The sequence below is a fragment of the Cervus canadensis genome, chromosome 28, assembly GCF_019320065.1.
Source record: "Cervus canadensis isolate Bull #8, Minnesota chromosome 28, ASM1932006v1, whole genome shotgun sequence".
Lineage (NCBI taxonomy): Eukaryota > Metazoa > Chordata > Mammalia > Artiodactyla > Cervidae > Cervus > Cervus canadensis.
In genome coordinates this window covers 6,569,599-6,587,433 of record NC_057413.1, presented here as the reverse complement: position 1 = coordinate 6,587,433, position 17,835 = coordinate 6,569,599, and the positions used below count along the sequence as shown (strand labels likewise).

General features: G+C 44.8%; 1 protein-coding gene across 6 annotated transcripts in view; it reads right to left on the bottom strand.

Moving 5' to 3' along the window:
- The window catches only part of GCNT2 (glucosaminyl (N-acetyl) transferase 2 (I blood group)), an 88,738-nt gene that overhangs the window by 3,048 nt on the left and 67,855 nt on the right, over positions 1 to 17,835 (bottom strand). For 4 of the 6 annotated variants that reach the window (XM_043450280.1, XM_043450278.1, XM_043450279.1 and 1 more), the window contains exon 2: positions 5,735 to 5,827. The exons of the other annotated variants lie outside the window; for them this stretch is intronic. In XM_043450280.1, coding sequence (XP_043306215.1) covers positions 5,735 to 5,827 — 93 coding nt within the window. The remainder of the gene's footprint in view (positions 1 to 5,734; positions 5,828 to 17,835) is intronic. 6 annotated transcript variants of the gene reach the window in all.

Here is a 17,835-nt window from a genome sequence, read left to right as displayed (position 1 = left end):
GCCACACGACAACACAAATCAGCCATAATTGTACATGTATCACCTCTCTCTTGAGCCCGCGCCCGCCCCACCTCTCCAGGTCATCACAAAGCCGGCTACATTCTCCTTTCGTCCCACTCTCTCCTTCCCCCGCAGCGTCCACATTTCCATTCTCTATGTCTGAGTCTCCATTCCTTCCCTGCAGATGGGCTCGCCAATTCCTTTTTTGCCTGTTAGTATATTCTCAGCACAAGAGCCAGAGTGGCCGTTCTAAATGGAAGCAGAAGATGTGTCTGTTGCTCAAAACCCCCTGATGGCTTCTGGTGTCATATGGAGTAAAAGCCAAAATCCTAGCAATGCCATTCAAGACTCCTCGGAGTCTGGCCCTCATCACCCAGACTCACCTCTCACCACTTACTCATTCAGTTATAAACCCTTAATAACCTTCACATCGGTCACACTGGCCCCCTCGCTGGTCCTCAGCAACCCAAGCATCCGTGTTTGCCCTTCTTCCCCCGACCACACCCTTCCACCAGACATCCTCAAGGCTCCCTCTGGCACCACTCACGGCTCTACTTCAAGAGTCCGACTCTTTGTGACCTCATGGACTGTAGCCTGCCAGGCTCCCCTATCCATGGGATTCTCCAGGCAAGAATACTGGAATAGATTGCCATTTCCTTGTCCAGGGGATCTTCCCGACCTAGGGATCGAACCCATGTCTCCCGAATTGTAGGTGGATTCTTTACTGCCAAGTCACTGGGGAAGCCCACATTTGGAACAGTGCCTGGTAAATATCAGATGTTAAATTAATAGTTATTGAATGAAAAGGGTAGAGAAGGATGAGTGGAGAGTTCACGGGTGGGTAGAATTGGGAAGCAACTCAAGATGGATAGGAAAGCATCAGGTGGGAAAATGCAGACAGGGATATTTTCTGCTACAAAAAAGAGTTTGCTGGGGAACAGGTTCAAAACAAGGAAGCTGTAAGAAGTTTGCACTCTTTCCAGAATTTGTTTGGCATATGGTAGAACTACTATGGTTGACTGTCTTAAAATAGATGAAAGTTTTGGGCCATTTTTATCCCTTTTTTTGTGAAAGGGTTGGAGAAATTTACCAGAAGAATCAAATGATGAAATAGATTTCAGCAAGATTAATTTCACAGAGCTTTGCAAAGGTACATTAGGAACCAATCAAGAGACTGTAGTAATCGTGTAAACCAGAGTTTGTTTGAAGTTAATGGCTACCATGAGTGGGAAAGGAAAGCTATTAGAGACAGAGCACAGAGGGACCGATGGGACTTGATAATTAACTCAGTGTCACTGCGAAGAGGGACAGGAGACAATGAAAATCACTGGAGAAAGAAGCCAGGGTTTGGGGGATGTTAAAGAACAACCCGGTGGGAGGCGAGAAGAACTTGGTACACAAACAGCACACCCATGCTTAAGAAATGAAAGTGAACAGGAGAGAAGATTCGGGGCTGGATCATGTAGAGAGAGCCTAGACAGCTTGGTCTTGAGGACAGAGGCAGAAAACACATCTTGGCAGAGAGAAGGAAAAGAACCGGCAGAGACAGAGTCACTCAGGATGCAAGAGAGCAACGGGATAATTGAGGTGGACCCAGACGTAACTGAGGCCAGATGGGGACCTTGGCTGGGAGGATGGGTAACTTTTCTTCTTGAAGTAGGAAGCAACAATGGGAGAAAGGGTCCAAAATGCCCTACGATGGGGACTTCCCTGGTGGTCCAGTGGTTAAGAATCCACCTCCCAATGCAGGGGACATGAGTTTGATCCCTGGCCAGAGGGCTAAGATCCCACATACCAGATCCCAAATTCCACCACAAAGATTCTGTAATTAAGACACAATGCAGCCCCCCCACACACAAAAAAACCCCAAAATGCTCTAAGATGGAGGAAAGGGGTGACCTGATAAAGGAACAGATAAGGTGATTTTAATCAAATGTCTTCAGAGTTCTTCTTAAAGTTGAAATGATCACCCTTGGAGAGTAGAGAAGCTGTTTCAGCACAAGATTAGGAGTTTAAAGGTGAACCAAAAAGCTGAAAATGTGTACACTATGAAGAGTACCAGGACAATAATGATGTAAATAAAAGAACAAGTGGGCAGCCAGAGAGGCCAGCTGAAAGGAGATGGTGGGTGAATTTAGGACAGTTCGGGAGCATTCTTCAGCAGTGTTCTGCCTGCTGCTGCTGCTGCTGCTAAGCAGCTTCAGTCGTGTCCGACTCTGTGCAACCCCATAGACGGCAGCCCACCAGGCTCTGCCGTCCCTGGGATTCTCCAGGCAAGAACACTGGAGTGGGTTGCCATTTCCTTCTCCAATGCATGAAAGTGAAAAGGGAAAGTGAAGTTGCTCAGTCATGTCCGACCCTTAGCGACCCTGTGGACTGCAGCCCACCAGGCTCCTCCGTCCATGGGATTTTCCAGACAAGAGTACTGGAGTGGGTTGCCATTGCCTTCTCCAAGTGTTCTGCCTAGGCAACCACAAATGGTGAAAAGCAGACGACAGTAATGATTACATGTAGAAATCAGCCTCCTAGGATCAAATGCCAAAGGAATCTAAAATGTTTGAGAGCACAGTATGAAAAGCTGACACAGTACACAGGCTAGACAAGGCGTCCTCATAAAGAACCCGTAGGAGGAGGGAGCCAGGAAAGCTGAATCTCTGGAAGTCCCAACTTTAAAAAAGCAAACACATCTAACATGACAACATCATATTTTAGTCTATGCCCTACCACCCTGAACACGCCTGATCTCGTCTGATCTCGGAAGCTAAGCAGGGTCGGGCCTGGTTAGTACTTGGATGGGAGACAACATCATATTTTAGATGTGGGGTTATGGCAACGAACAAACTGGTCAAAAACCCCAGCACTGCTGGGCCTTCTATTCTGTTCTGGGGAAGAAAGACAGTAAAATATATAGTATATAAGTTGGTGAAGGAAACTGCAGGGTGACGAAGAGGCTGGAATCAGAGATGGGAGCTCCAGGTTCAAGAGCACAGGTCTAGAATGGTACTCTGTGATTCTAAATGCTAATGAGGCTTGGAAAGTGGGTACACTCACAGGTTCGGAACAAATACAGCCAAGGGGACAAGACCCAGATGGTATAACTGACTTGCTGGTTTGACATAACGTTCTACCTCCTCTGTCCAGACTGTGTCTTTTTCTTTTCCCCGTATAGTGGTTTGGGGACAAATATTTTTAATGCTAACAGTTCAAGGCTTTCAAATGGCATAATAGGTGCTAAGAGAAGAAAAAACTGAGACATCTGTCTGAGGGGGGCAGGCTGAGCTACCCAATCTTTGAACCCTATGTAGTTCCTGGCTAGAGGCTACTTTCATGGCCCCACCTGTCGTGTGATCAGTAAAAGTCTTTTGTTGTTGTTTAGTCGCTAGCCCACCAGTCTCCTCTGTCCGTGGGACTTCCCAGGCAGAAATACTGAAGCAGTTTGTCATTTCCTTCTCCAAGGGATCTTCCTGACCCAGCGATGCAACTCACATCTCCAGCATTAGTAGGAAGACTGCTTATCACTAAGCAACCTGGGAAGCCCAAAAGTCCTTACAAAAAGGCAAATCTGACTAGTCTACACCTTCTCTACTGAGGCAGGTCCTGGATACAGGTGATGTCAAGGAGACTGAAGGTAAGGCTCTACTTGGGTGGGGAGTATACCTGGCTGAGACACAGAGGACAGGAACTTCTGTAGGGAGCGGGGAGGGACGGCTTGGGCCGCAAAGTAATCACATCACATGGGTCCATGCTGTAGATGTTGACATCCTCAAGTGCTACAGCCAGAGAAGAGGAGAAGCAGATCGGAGGATGACCGCAGCGGCCCTAGAGGCCAGGTGATAGGGGTTATAGAAGGATGTGGAGAAGACAGCCTGTCCCAAATACGGGGACCCTCACTGATGGAGAAGGTCCATTTTCTAAGGAAGACCCAGGAGATCAAAGTGCAAAATACCCTCCTCTCCATTCTCCTCTCCCCACAAGGAGGGCAGGTTTTGACAAGAGCACAGGCAGGTGGCAATGAGCTGTCCTCTGGGGAAAACGTGGGCTGATTAAGGTAGAGATGTGCATATACTTGAGAAAAGACTGCAGGGATGCAAGGATGCTGCCATCTATAATAGGGGGGAGGGGCCCCTTGAGAGGCAGACCTGGGAAGGAGCATGAGCGTGATGAGAGCTGGTGAGAAGCAGCGATTGGGAGTGTGCATCTGAAATGTTGCCATTTCTCTTCTTCATGGAGAAGGAAATGGCAACCTACTCCAGTGTTCTTGCCTGGAGAATTCCATGGGCAGAAGAGCCTGGCAGGCTACAGTCCCTGGAGTCACAGAAAGTCAGACACTACTGGGTGAAAATATTATTATTAGTTATTATCTGAAATGTTAGGTGCAGAATAAAAGGACTAATAAGTAAAGCTATAAACTGAGTGGCGGGGAGAGGAGGCCAAACTTCATCACCAAACAGGGCAAACCTTCCTATTGACTCACTCCACTGTTTGCTTAATCATTCATTCACTGAATATGTATTTATCGCCTTCTTTTATAGACTGCATTGTATTTCCCCCAAATTCACACGTCGAAGTCCTAACCTCCAGCACCTCAGACTGTAACTGTGTTAGATGTAGGGCCTTTAAAGAGATAACTGAGTTAAATGAGGTCTGATGGATGGGCCCTGATCCAGTAGGACTGGTGTCCTTATAAGAGGAGATTAGGACACAGACACACGCAGAGTGTAGGTCACGTGAGGACATGGGGCAAAGACGGCTGTCTGCAAACCAAGGGGAGAGGCCTCGGGAAAAGCCAAACCTACTGCCATGGTGATCTCCGACTTCCAGCCTCCAGGACCGCAAGCAAAGAAATTTCGGTGGTTTAAACCACTCAGTCTATGGTACTTTGTTTTGCTCCCTCTCGTCAACAAATAGGCACGCCTGCCTTGTACCAGGCAAGAGTCTTAATGGAATATACACCAGGACTGATAAAGTCTTCTTCCCACTTGCTTGTCTTCTAGTTCTCATCCATTTGGAGGGGAAATCTCTCTTGTTGCTGTCACCTGCCATCATACCAGAGCAAATGCCTCCAAGCCACCTGGAAACCCCTCGGTGGAGGGGGCAGAGGGATGGGGGTCCATGGAGAGAAGGTGACAGCACTTCTCATCCTGACCACTTGCTCCTCCTAAATGCTGCACCCTCAAAAGGAACAGAAAGAGGAAGGAAGAAGAAGAAGAGAACAGAAACTAGCAAGAGGAAAGTACCATTATCATTTGAGCCTCCATCTACATCTCCCTAGGTAATCATAAGATGGAGAATGTCTTTAAGATACTTAAACTTGGGACTTCCCTGGTGGTCCAGTGGTGAAGCATCTGCCTGCCAATGCAGGGGACACAGGTTCGATCCTTGGTGTGGGAGCTAGGATCCCACATGCCGCAGGCAACGAAGCCTGTGCTCCACAACAAGAGAAGTCGCCACAACCAGAGAACAGCCCCTGCTCACTACAGCTAGAGAAAGCCCGCGCACAGCGAGAGAGACTCAGTGCAGCCAGAAATAAATAAATGTTTTAAGAAATTAATACTATTTAGAAAGAAACACATTAACTTTTCAAGGACTGTGCCTCCAGTTACTCTGTTTAATAATTCACAGGCCGTCTAAATGAACCAGCGGGTCTGTCTGTGAGAACCCCTGTATTCCACAGCTCCGTTCACGCCACCGTCAACAAGCAGAGCAGCCTCAAAGTGTGAAAAGAATGCCTCACCATGGCAGCCTCCGTGTTTATCTTCCATGTCAAACCACTTCACAGCTCTGAGGTCACCGGCCCATGATGCTTTTGGCATGGAGCCAGGGACACCTGCAATGTTGATAAAGAAGAAAAAGCAGAAATAAGAACCTAAGCTTCCAACGCAGGCTCATTGTCTCAGTATAGTTTCTTTCACATCAGATCTCTCATCATTGGTACAAAACCCCAACGGCTTGTGGTGCGAACTGTTGGTAGTTACGAACCTAGACTTGCCCCCTGTAAAAAGAATCTATTGTTTTTTTTTTCCATTTTTCATTTCTTGCAAGCCTGCAAGAAATGCCATTGGATGAAAGCACAGTGCAGATAGAAAAGCTGAGAATTTTCTGGTATCTCAATGCCTTTTAATTGAATTTACTCAAAAACTTTTTATTAGAGTATAGATAATTTACAATGTTGTGTTGGTTTTTCGTGTTCAAAGAAGTGAATCAGTTTATATACATATATGCTGCTGCTGCTGTTGCTAAGTCGCTTCAGTCGTGTCCGACTCTGTGCGACCCCATAGACAGCAGCCCACCAGGCTCCCTCGTCCCTGGGATTCTCCAGGCAAGAACACTGGAGTGGGTTGCCATTTCCTTCTCCAGTGCATGAAAGTGAAAAGTGAAAGTGAAGTTGCTCAGTCGTGTCTGATTCTTTCCGACCCCATAGACTACAGCCTACCAGGCTCCTCCGTCCATGGGATTTTCCAGGCAAGAGTACTGGAGTGGGGTGCCATTGCCTTCTCCAACATACATATATATCCCTTCTTTTTCAGGTCCTTTCCCCATATAAATTATCACAGAATATTGAGTAGAGTTCCCTGTGATATACAGTAGGTCTTTGTTGTTCAGGTTCTTACTAGTTATCTATTTTATATATAGTGGTGTATATATGTTAATCCTAATCTCCCAATTTATCACTTCTCCCCATGTTTCAAGCTTTGGTAACCATAAGTTTAATTTTGAGATCTGTGGGTCTGTTTCTGTTTTGTAAATAAGTTCACTTGTATCATTTTTTTAAATTAGATTTCTCATGTAAGTGATATGATATGACATTTGTCTTTCTCTGTCCAACTTATGTCACTTAATATAATCTCTAGGTCCATCCATGTTACTGCAAGTGGCATTATTTCATTCTTTTTTATGGCTGAATAATATTCTACTGTGTATATGTGTCATAACTTATTTATCCATTCCTCTGTCAATGGACTTCCCAGATAACATCTATCTTACAGTAAAAGCTCACGAAACAGGCCACTCTATGTCCTTAATGCTAATAAGTGAAAGAGATTCCATTATAGGAAAAGGAGTACTGAATATGGGAATCAATGTAAGTGCAACTAAATGAGGGCTAATTTGTGTCATAAGAGCTCTAGCGATTCTCATCAGTGAGATATGCAATGTGAATACCATGCAAATGACATTGGTACTCCAGGCAAAACAGTCTTTTCTTAAAAGATCTGGTAGGCAGAATAATGCCCCTGCCCCCAACATATCCTCATACAAGTCTGCATCCTAATCCCTGGAACCTGACAATACGCTTTGTCACATGGCAAAGGGAAATTAAGGTTGCTTATCAGTTGACCTTCATCTAGGGAGATTATCCTGATTTATCCAAGGCCATTGTAAATACAAGGGCCTTTAACAGTGGAAGAGGGAGGTGGAGAACTGGCTGGGGTGGTACAAGGTGAGGAGGAGGAAGGGGCTAGGGTATGTGGGTGGCCTCTAGAAGCTGGAAAAGTCAAGGATCGCGATCTGACCCAGCCCTACAGAGAGGAGCGTAGCGCAGCCAGCACCTTGACCTCGGTCTGATGGGACCTGTCAGACTTCGGACCCACAGAACTATAAGAGGAGACAGGTACATCATTTAAGCCCCTAAGTCTGTGATAAATTGTGACAATGGCAAATAGAAAACGAATACACAAGCTAATGAGAACCAAATTACCCAAGATGATGGATATTTTTAATTAAAAAATTGGACAAGATCAATACGTTAAGAGAAGTTTAATTGATTTAGACACATGAAATTTTTCCCTCTTTAAAAACACTGATAAGGAATTTCCCTGGTGGCCTGGTGGCTAACACTCCGTGCTCCCAGCGTAGGGGGAGCTGAGATCGATCCCTAGCCAGGGAACTAGATCCCACATGCCGCAACTAAGAGTTCAAATGGTCAAACTAAAAAAATTCCCACAACTAAGACCTGGCACAGCCAAATAAATAAATAAAATATTAAAAAAAAAAAACTGATGAAAACATGTGCATTTTCAGACAGTAAAAAACAGCTCTGCTCTTTGGCTCTAATGTCATATAATAATTATATGAGAATTTAAATCAAGAACTGTACTAAGGTCTTCCATCTAAAACTAAATTTTGCAGTCTTTTCTGAAACTAGCATGTGTCTTCACCCCTACAGGCTCTCTATCAGGGATTCTTTCCTTGCTGCCAAACTTAAAAACTCTGTTTGTAAGTGTTGAGTACTCAAGAAAAACTCTTTATTAAGTAATATTTCTTCCTATTATTTTAGGTTGCATTTAATACTTTAAAAGTTACTTTAGTCTTCTGCCTATCAGAAAGGAGCCTTCTTTATTTTGTTGTTAGCACACATTTTAAAAAATTACTTTTGTTTTGGCTGCACCCCAAGGCATGTGGGATCTTAGTTCCTCGATCAGGATTGAACCCACACCTGCATTGGAAGCACAGAATCTTAACCACTGAACCTCTAGGGAAGTCCCAGAATAAACTTTGAAAGAATTTAGAATAAAACTCGCCTTGGTTAAGTTGAGGGGTGGGTAGAGGCAGTCTGGAAAGCAAATAGGTATTCTGGTATATTTACTCCTGTCAGCAAGGTCAGCGGATGTGTGATTTTTATAAGTCTCTTCAATTAAATAGCTACAGCAGAAAGATGTGAATAAAACATTGTCATGACGAAAAGTCCCTGGCCCTCCTTTAAAGGACTGAACTTTTAAAAGGACAATATATTTCTCTTCCTCTTTCATTCTCATTAATATTGAACATCACAAACTGACTCTTCACGCAGTATCTCGGGCCTCACCCAGACCTCCTGCACCAGAATGAGCATCTTCGCAAGACCCCCGGAGGATCCCCGCGCACAGTCCAGCCTGGGCTGCAATCAACACGGCCAGGAACTCGGCTTCATTTCCTCCCCTCCGGAAGTCGCCCCCGCAGCCTTCATCCAGTTTCCCGGGAGCTTCTCCCTCTGCTCTTCTCATTCAGAAAGAATCTGATACACCTTTGTCCCCTCTGCGGAGAATACAGTTGACCCCTGAAAAGCATGGGTTTGAACTGCAAGGGTCCTTTCCTACGCAGATTTTTTTCAATAGTCAATACAACAATCCTAGGCAATAGGAGGTTGGTTGAATCCATGGATGTGGAACCTTGGATACAAAGGAAACTTGGATACAGAGGGCCAATGTAAATTATCCTCGGATTTTCGAGTCTGCGCCCCTAACCCCTGTGCTGTTCAAAGGTCAACTGCATATGCATCTGAGCCCCTCCACATCCTCCGTGACGACAGTCAGCCCCCCTGTAGTGTGGAAAGGCTGTGTGGAGTGGAGGGCCAGTCCTCGCGGTGCCTCTAGACTTTGGTTCCCAGGAGGCCCTGATCGAGGTTCAAGAATGGATGCGGCGTGGCACTCAAAGGCTGTAGCATCACCTTAGTCTTTAGCGCTGATGGGGAGGACTGCTTAGCTTGAGCGGACAGGCTTGGTTGCTCTCTTGGCTTCCCAATAGGCCACCATATTTTAAGGCAGTGGCCCTGACCTTTTGGGCACCAGGGACATGTTTTATAGAAGACAGTTCTTCCACGGAAGGGGGAGTATGGTTTCAGAATGATTCAAGTAAATTGCATTTATTGTGCACTTGATTGCTATTACTATTACATCAGCTCCACCTCAGATTATCAGCATCAGATGCTGGAGAGTGGGGAACCACTGCTTTAAGGTATGATAACGCTCTATTTCTCAGTATTGAAAAGTATTTCTTCTATCCTCTTGGCAAGGGCCGACCCGTTTCAGTTTGCCCTACAGAGCGGCCTACATGGCCATCAGTCATCTGGTCTCCATACTTGTTCTGCCTCGTACTATTTTAAGGAGGAGATGGAACACTCGGCAAGGCTTCTGGTGACAGCTCTATTCAAATACTTTGTAGGCATCATCCCTTGGTTATTATTTGGGGCGAAAACGGAGGGCAAAAGACTGAATAGCCTGAATGTCCAGTGTGGCGGCAAGTCAGTAAGTAGTTCACTTTGGCTTTGGTTAAAACATACATGGAGGACTTCCCTGGTGGTGCCGTGGATAAGAATCCACTTGCCAATGCAGGAAACACGGGTTCAATCCCTGGTCTGAGAAGATTCCACATGCTTCGGAGCAACTAGGCCTGTGAACACCAACTTCTGAGCCTGAGAGCCTCGACTACTGAAGCCCCGCCACCCACCCCCGCCTAAGGCCGGTGCTCTGCAGCAAGAGCAGCCACCGCAATAAAAAGCCCGCACATCGCAACAGAAAGTAGTCCCCGCTCGCCGCAACTAGAGAGAAAGCACGTGCGCAGCGACAAAGACCCGGTGGACCCAAAAAATAAAATTAATTAATTAATAATTTTTAAAAAATGTGGAGACCCCAAAGCTACTGACCCTGTTACTTGTGCCAACGGCCAGTTGCCCTTTTTACACCCCTAAAAACATCTCTACGTCTCTTTCCAGTTTTTCCCCCAGAGACTGACCTTAGGTTGAACTCCCCAGTGGAACAGATACTGGCCTAGGGATCGGGGAACTGAGTTCTCACCCCAGAACTAGCTGTGCATTCTTGGCCATCACACAATGGCCCCCAGACTTACTTTTCGAGTGAAGTAGGTAGATAAGATCAGAAGTTTTCAGCCCTTTAGGCTGCAAGCCACAGGAAAACAATTTCATTGTCTCTCTCTCTCTCTCACACACACACAGAAGTTTCACAAAATATTTAGTGTTGTAGCAGTACACTAGTCTGCTATTTTTTAGTCTACTCTGTTAAAAATTTTCATTTAAGACCTACTAAAATGATCTACTAATGGGATGTACTACTATATCCCATTATACATACTATATACACTATTAGTATATATTTTAAAATACTGGACTATATTGTGCTATGATTGTTGCTGTTATGATCATTGTCAGGAGGGGAGTTATGGGGTATGTGGGTACAAGTCTGCCTCAATCCACAGGTATCCTAGGTAGCATCTACTTTGCAGTATTTCTAGGATGGGGCAAAAAAGACACTAATATTATCAGAGAAAACATTTTAAACTATAAAACACTATTCTCTCATTTGCTCTTCATAGGCTTATTTAAACAAAAGATTTGAGATCAAGTTTACAGACTAAGCAGGAATGTTTTTCTTGGGGCTTAGCCTCTATTAGACAAACAGCTGCATTTGTTGAATAAATGAATGTGTTTCTTTGAAACACAAGCTTTATTTATATTGACTTGACTTTTCTCCTTATTGTTCTTATACAGCGAGCGTGCTTCTCATTTTGGGAGACATATACATGGTAACAAATTCCAGCAACTGTTTAATATTTAAGCTCAGATACATAATTTTTAGCTTATTAAATAAGCAAGAATTTTGGTTTTAAATGTCAAAAGTAATGCTAGGGTCAGTGTACTGAAAGAGGTTTTTCTCACGGCTTCACAGTGGTGCTGGAAATTGGCACAACTCTGGAAAGTCAGTTTAGAAAAATAGGAAAAGTCACTGTTGCTCAGTCCCTAGGCTGTGTCTGACTCCTGTGATCCCGTGGATTATAGCCCACCAGGCTACTCTCTGTTCACGGGATTTTTCAGGCAAGAGCACTGGCATGGGTTACCATTTCCTCCTCCAGAGGAATCTTCTCAATGCAGGGGTCGAACCCACGTCTCCTCTGTCTCCTGCATTGCAGGCAAATTCTTTACCACTGAGCCACCGATGGGGTTTACCCCTTGCAACAAATCCCAGTCTGTGCTATTTACAGGCTTGGGTGACCTTGAACAATTACGTAGTCTCTTTCAGACATCATGTGCTAACCTTTAAAACTTCAGAGAGTTTTTGTTACCTAAGATGAGGTATGCATTGTGTTTAGCACAGTGCCTCACATGCTTAACTAAATAAATGGTTGAAAACGTCATCATTTCTATTCAAGCCATGAGGACAGGGTAGCTGCGGAAGAGACTGCTTTTGTGTTCTATAACCTAAAGCAAGTTTCTCAGTGGCACTTTGGACGCTTCTCTGTCGTGGGGCCCGTCCTGGGCATTGTAGGGTGTTTTGCAGCAGCTCTGCCCTCTGCAGACGAGATGCCAGTGCCATCTCCACCTGCTCCCCCGAGCCCTAAGTGGTGACCCCAGTGTTTCCAGGTAATGCCAAATGTGGGCTCCCCAGGTGGCACTAGGGGTAAGGAACCTGCTTGCCAAGGCAGGAGACGGGAGTTCGATCCCTGGGTTGGGAAGATCCCCTGGAGGAGGCAATGGCAATTCACTCCCGTATTCTTCTTGCCTGGAGAATCCCACGGGCAGAGGAGCCTGGTGGGCTACAGTCCATGGGGTCACAAAGAGCCGGACACGACTGAGCACAGTGAAATGCTGCCAAATGTCCACTGGGAGGATAAATTGCCTCTGGGTGAGAACATGGAATTGTACCTTATTAATAAACCCACGTGGGCTTCCCTGGTAGCTCAGCTGGTAAAGAATCCACCTGCAATGCAGGAGACCCTGGTTCAATTCCTGGGTTGGGAAGATCCCCCGGAGAAGGGATAGGCTACCCACTCCAGTATTCTGGCCTGGAGGATTTGTAAAGTCGGACACAACTGAGTGACTTTCACGTTTCACAATAAAACCATGTATAAATACTGAATTGGCCAAAATTCATTTGGGTTCCATAAGCTCTTACTGAAAAACCCAAATGAACTTTTTGGCCAACCCAGTATTTGAATATGAAATGTGCAAATTTGTGTTTACAAAACTTCCTTTAATGTTACATTGCTTTTATATTTTAAAAAGGTTTATTTACAAGCATCCGAGTCTGATTTCCTTCATTGATTTAGTAATTGTGCTTATGAAATTCAACCAAAGAAAAAATAGTGTTCATTGCTGATTAACTTAAACCATTAAAAAAACGGAAAATTACCTTATAGTTGGGAAACATACGTTAAGTACCTTGTAGCCTTTCCCCCCTCATTGTTAACTGCGGTTATTTTGAGAAATAAAATGGTATATTTGTTTTTGCCTTCCAATGGTTCATTAATCCCTTACTTTAAAAAAAATTTTTTAAATTAGAGGATAATTGCTTTACAATATTGTGTTGGTTTAACATATGTAACTTACAGAAAGATCCTCTTTTGTTTTCATGGGGATTTTTTTTGGAGTTCTATGATCCCTGAGATGATGACCTCTCTACATCACCTCTGACAACTGTCAACAAATAGACTCTTCTTTGGTTTTAAGAGGAAAAGATAAAACAAGGAAAAGAGAAAACTAAAATTTTATAGAGGAAGGGATTTTAGAAATTTTCATGCTTTAATATTTTAATATGTTCCCTTCATTGCCAAGCTGTGTAAACAAGAGCCCACAACATTTATGTGAATTGCCCAGGAGTGTGGACATGCCAAAGTCCTTGTTGCTTTTGTTTCAAGATAATTTATTCACTTATTCAAACAGTTTACTTGTGGGCCTCCTGTGTTCCAGAGGAGATGCTGGGGGCAAAGCCACAAATGAGATGTTCTTGGAGCTTTTGACCCAGAGTATCCAGAAGGGTTTATATTTATTTTTTAAAAATATTTACTTATTTTTGCTTGCACTGGGTCTCTGTTGATGGGCAAGGACTTTCTCGAGTTATGGCGAGTAGGGGCTACTCTCTAGCTGCGGTGGCTTCTCTTCTTGCAGAGTACAGGCCTGAGAGCACCGGTTCACTACTTGTGGTTCACGGGTTTGGTTACCCTGCGACATGTGGGATCTTTCAGGACCAGAGATGGAACTGGTGTCCGTTGCACTGCAAGGCAAATTCTTAACTGCTGGACCACCAGGGAAGCCTGGGTTTATATTTACTGATACTGACACCTTGGCCTAGCAGATCCAGAAAGGTTTATATGTACTGATTTTTTTATACTTTATTTTTTGAGGCTGATTTACAATGTACAGCACAGTGATTCAGTTATATATATATATATGTATGAAAGTGAAAGTGAAAGTTGCTCAGTCGTGTCTGACTCTTTGAGACCCCATGGACTGTATAGTCCATGGAATTCTCTAGGCCAGAAAACTGGAGTGGGTAGCCGTTCCCTTCTCCAGGGGATCTTCCCAACCCAGGGATCGAACCCGGGTCTCCCACATTGCAGGCAGATTCTTTACCAGCTGAGCCGCCAGGGAAGCCCAAGAATACTGGGGTGGGCAGCCTATCGGTTCTCCGCCAACCCAGGAATCAATTTTCTTTTCTAGATCCTTTCCCCTTCTGGGTTGTATTGATATTTTTATTAGCACCCAGATTCCTCTGCTCAAGAGTGTTTCCCGGACAGTCCTCCGCTGACGGGCAGGAAAGGTTAGGGCTGTTTTGAGAAGCAGACAACCTTGGGCGGCCCCAGAGGACAGTTCAGGTTTCACTGCAGTCCTGACCTAAAGGCTGGCCGTGATCCCCTGACCCTCTGCTTCTATTGTTCTCTGTCTGTTTATCATCTTTAGCTCTTGTCAAACACCCCTGTTATTATGGCAGATTTCTCTGCGGCAGCAAAGGCCCGCCTTTCACTGCTTTCAGACAACTTTTCCTTCTTCTCTTCACTAAACCAAGACAGCCTTCACTATCCTCCACTCATCATGACCCCTGATCCACTCACTTGTCCCTTGCCTAGAAAGCCACCCCACAGTCATTGTCTGGAGATAAAAACGGCTCAAGGATGTGAGGAGAGGCCAGAACTGAACCGTTCCCAAGGCTGCCCCACAAGTATGCCAACAGGGAACAAAGAGAATTTTAAAAAATCAAACTTTAAGAATGATTTCTCTTTGACAGAGTATTGCTTCCAGGGGCGGAGAGCAAGTTTCTGAACTCCAGCTCTCTGAGAATGAATTTGGATAAATAACTAGTCTTTCACTGTCTCCTCTCTGTATTTTCTTTTGAAGAGTTTGATCTGTGTGGGTATATGTTGTACTTTTAAATATGTCAGAGAGAAAGAAGTTTCCTTTTATCTGATTTGCTTGACGTTAGTGCAAAATTATGCTAATTCAATGGAGAAAAGAAAGAAATGCTGAAATGAAGAGCAATTAGATTAGATGTGTATGTGCTCTTCTGTGGCATATTTCTCTAGTTCTGTTTAAGGAACCCTTTCTCTTCAGGATCTCAGAGCTCAAGCAGCTGAAAGATGATCATTCTTTTTTCTTTGTATTAAAACTGTCCTCAAGTTAATCTGTTTTCTTGAGAGTGTGCAGTTTTGTGAGTAAAGTAGGAAATGATCAGCAAATTCATGCCGACGATGTTTCATCAAACATCGTTTGAGATCAAGCGGCCACATTGAAAGAGGTGAGTTTTTTTGTTTAACGTTTCATGAAAGCACGTAGAAGAAAAAATTTGAATTATAGGGTGCCCACTGTTGGCTGACAGACTATTCACCGAGCGGTAAGAGTGTCTTTTGGGGGAGCTGGGTCAGGCAAGGCCGACTTCTGGCATGAACAAGAGGGAAGTGCTCTCATGTGAGACTTTTATTAGGTGTCCCAGAAATACCATAACATCTAAACAAACATCAGAACGCTGTCTTTGATAGATCTACCCTCAGACAGGTGGCTCACACAGTAAAGAAACCAGCTGCAATGTGGGAGACCCGGGTTTGGTCCTTGGGTTGGGAAGATCCCCTGGAGGAGGGCATGGCAACCCACTCCAGGATTCTTGCCTGGAGAATCCCATGGACAGAGGAGCTTGGCGGGATACAGTCCATGCGCTCACAAAGAATTGGACACGACTGAGCATAGCACAGCACAGCACCCTCAGACAAGCGGTCAAATAACTAGCAAATACTCTGTACACCATTGAGTGAGGTCAAGGAAAGAAGGAAGACACGGAAGAAAGGGCGAAAGAACGAATTTGATGTTTCCAAACTTCAGAATATATCAAAACTTTCTGGAGTGCTTAAAATAAAACTAAAGTCTTCTATTCCTGGAGTTTCTGTTTTCTTCCTAAATTGAAGTACAGTTGCCATATAACTATACTAGCTTTGGGTGTACAATATAGTGACTCGATACTTGTATATATTGCAAAATGATCACCACCATAAGACCAGTTAGCAATGAACTGGTTTTTGGGTGAGCCCCTGACTGATTTCTCATCTACCAGCAGTTCTTCAAGCCTCACCTGGCTTTTCAGAGCATCATTTTCCTGGTTAGCACTGCCCGAATTCAGGTGCTTGACTTCGCTCACCACGACTATTTTAACTGCCTATAAACCAGTCTCTCTGCCTCCAGTCTGCCCACTTTGTCGGCCATACCAGCAAATGGCTTTTTCTATAATTAGCGTTGACCTTGTGGCCTATCTGGGGTATGTGGGATTACTTTGAACCCTCTGACCTGCGTCTGCTTCTTCTAGTGCTTTGTGATGCCTGCCCCCCAACTCACTCTCGGACAAATGACAAATTCAGACTTACTGTCATCCCAGATCCCTCTCACGGGAGCCCATTCCCCCTAGAATTCTGACTCTTCGCCCCGTACTTCATTTTATGTTGCTGCTTCTGCTCCTTGGGACCCAGTTCAAAGTGACCTCTTGCCACAAAAACTTGAGTGTAAATGGGCATTTTTTTCTTTTGCTCCAGGCTGTCACGAATCAACTGCCCCAGCTAGCGCCTCAGAACTGTGACCCTGGCTGGGTCCAGCGGTTTGCTACTCTAGGTCACATTTGGGCCAGGAAGACATCAGTGTGTTGAGCATGGCACAAGAGGATCTTTGCAGTCATGTCTACAGAGTCTATGCAGCAGACGGGTAGCCCAGAAACCATATCTGATTGGGAGACCTGTTTGGTTTGACCCCCACTGAAGCGGAGTGGGACACCGCAAAAAAGAAAAATTCCCACGACAGTCTGGACTGCCAAGAGTCCACTGTCCACAAGTCACGAGAGTGTTATCCAGCCTGGAGCTCTCCAGCTCCCCAGCTCCCCCACCGTGTTTCACCAGCTCACGTTGTCTGCCTGGCCCTGTGGACGTGAAGTTTGCGACACTGAGTTTCCATGCCTCCTCTTCCATCACTGTCCACGACGTCACCTTTCAACACTGCCCGCATCACCTTTCATCACCGTCCATACACACCCAGCTGTCCTACCAGGCTTTCGGGAATTCCCAAATTGGTCTTCCATTTTCACGCCATTCTCTGTACCCTGGCTTATGCAAATATCTAATAAAAGAAAACAAGCTCAAAATAATTCATGGGGCTATAAAGTACAGCACGATGACTGTAGTTATTAACACTGCAGTGCTTATCTGGAAGTTGCTAGCAGAGAATCGTAAAAGTTCTCATCATAAGGAAAGAAAAATCTGTAACTATGGTGGTGGGGACAGATGTTAACAAGCCATTGTGATCATCATTTCACAGTATGTACAAATTTTGTATCATTATCTTGTACACTTGAAACTGTTACATGTCAGTTATGTCTCAATTTAAAAAAAAAGAAGCTCATGCGTGCTAGAAACTAAAGGTAGTAAATTTAAATCCTAAGATAGCCTCTCCTAAGAAAGTAATTTTTTCGTAGACTTTTTGTTTAGAGCAGCTGCAGAGTCACAGCAAAACTGAGTGGAAGGTACTTAGATTTCCTATAGATTCCCTGCCCCTCTCATCATTTTATATGCAACTGGCAAAGATTTAGAAAGTGATAATACCTAGTGGTACTGAAAAGACCCTGATGCTGGGAAAGATTGAAGGCAGGAGGAGAAGGGGATGACAGAGGATGAGATGGTTGGATGGCATCACCGACTCGATGGAGTAAACTCCGGGAGTTGGTGATGGACAGGGAGGCCTGGCGTGCTGCAGTCCATGGGGTCGCAAAGAGTCGGACACGACTGAGTGACTGAACTGAACTGAACTGAATACCTGGTGCTGGA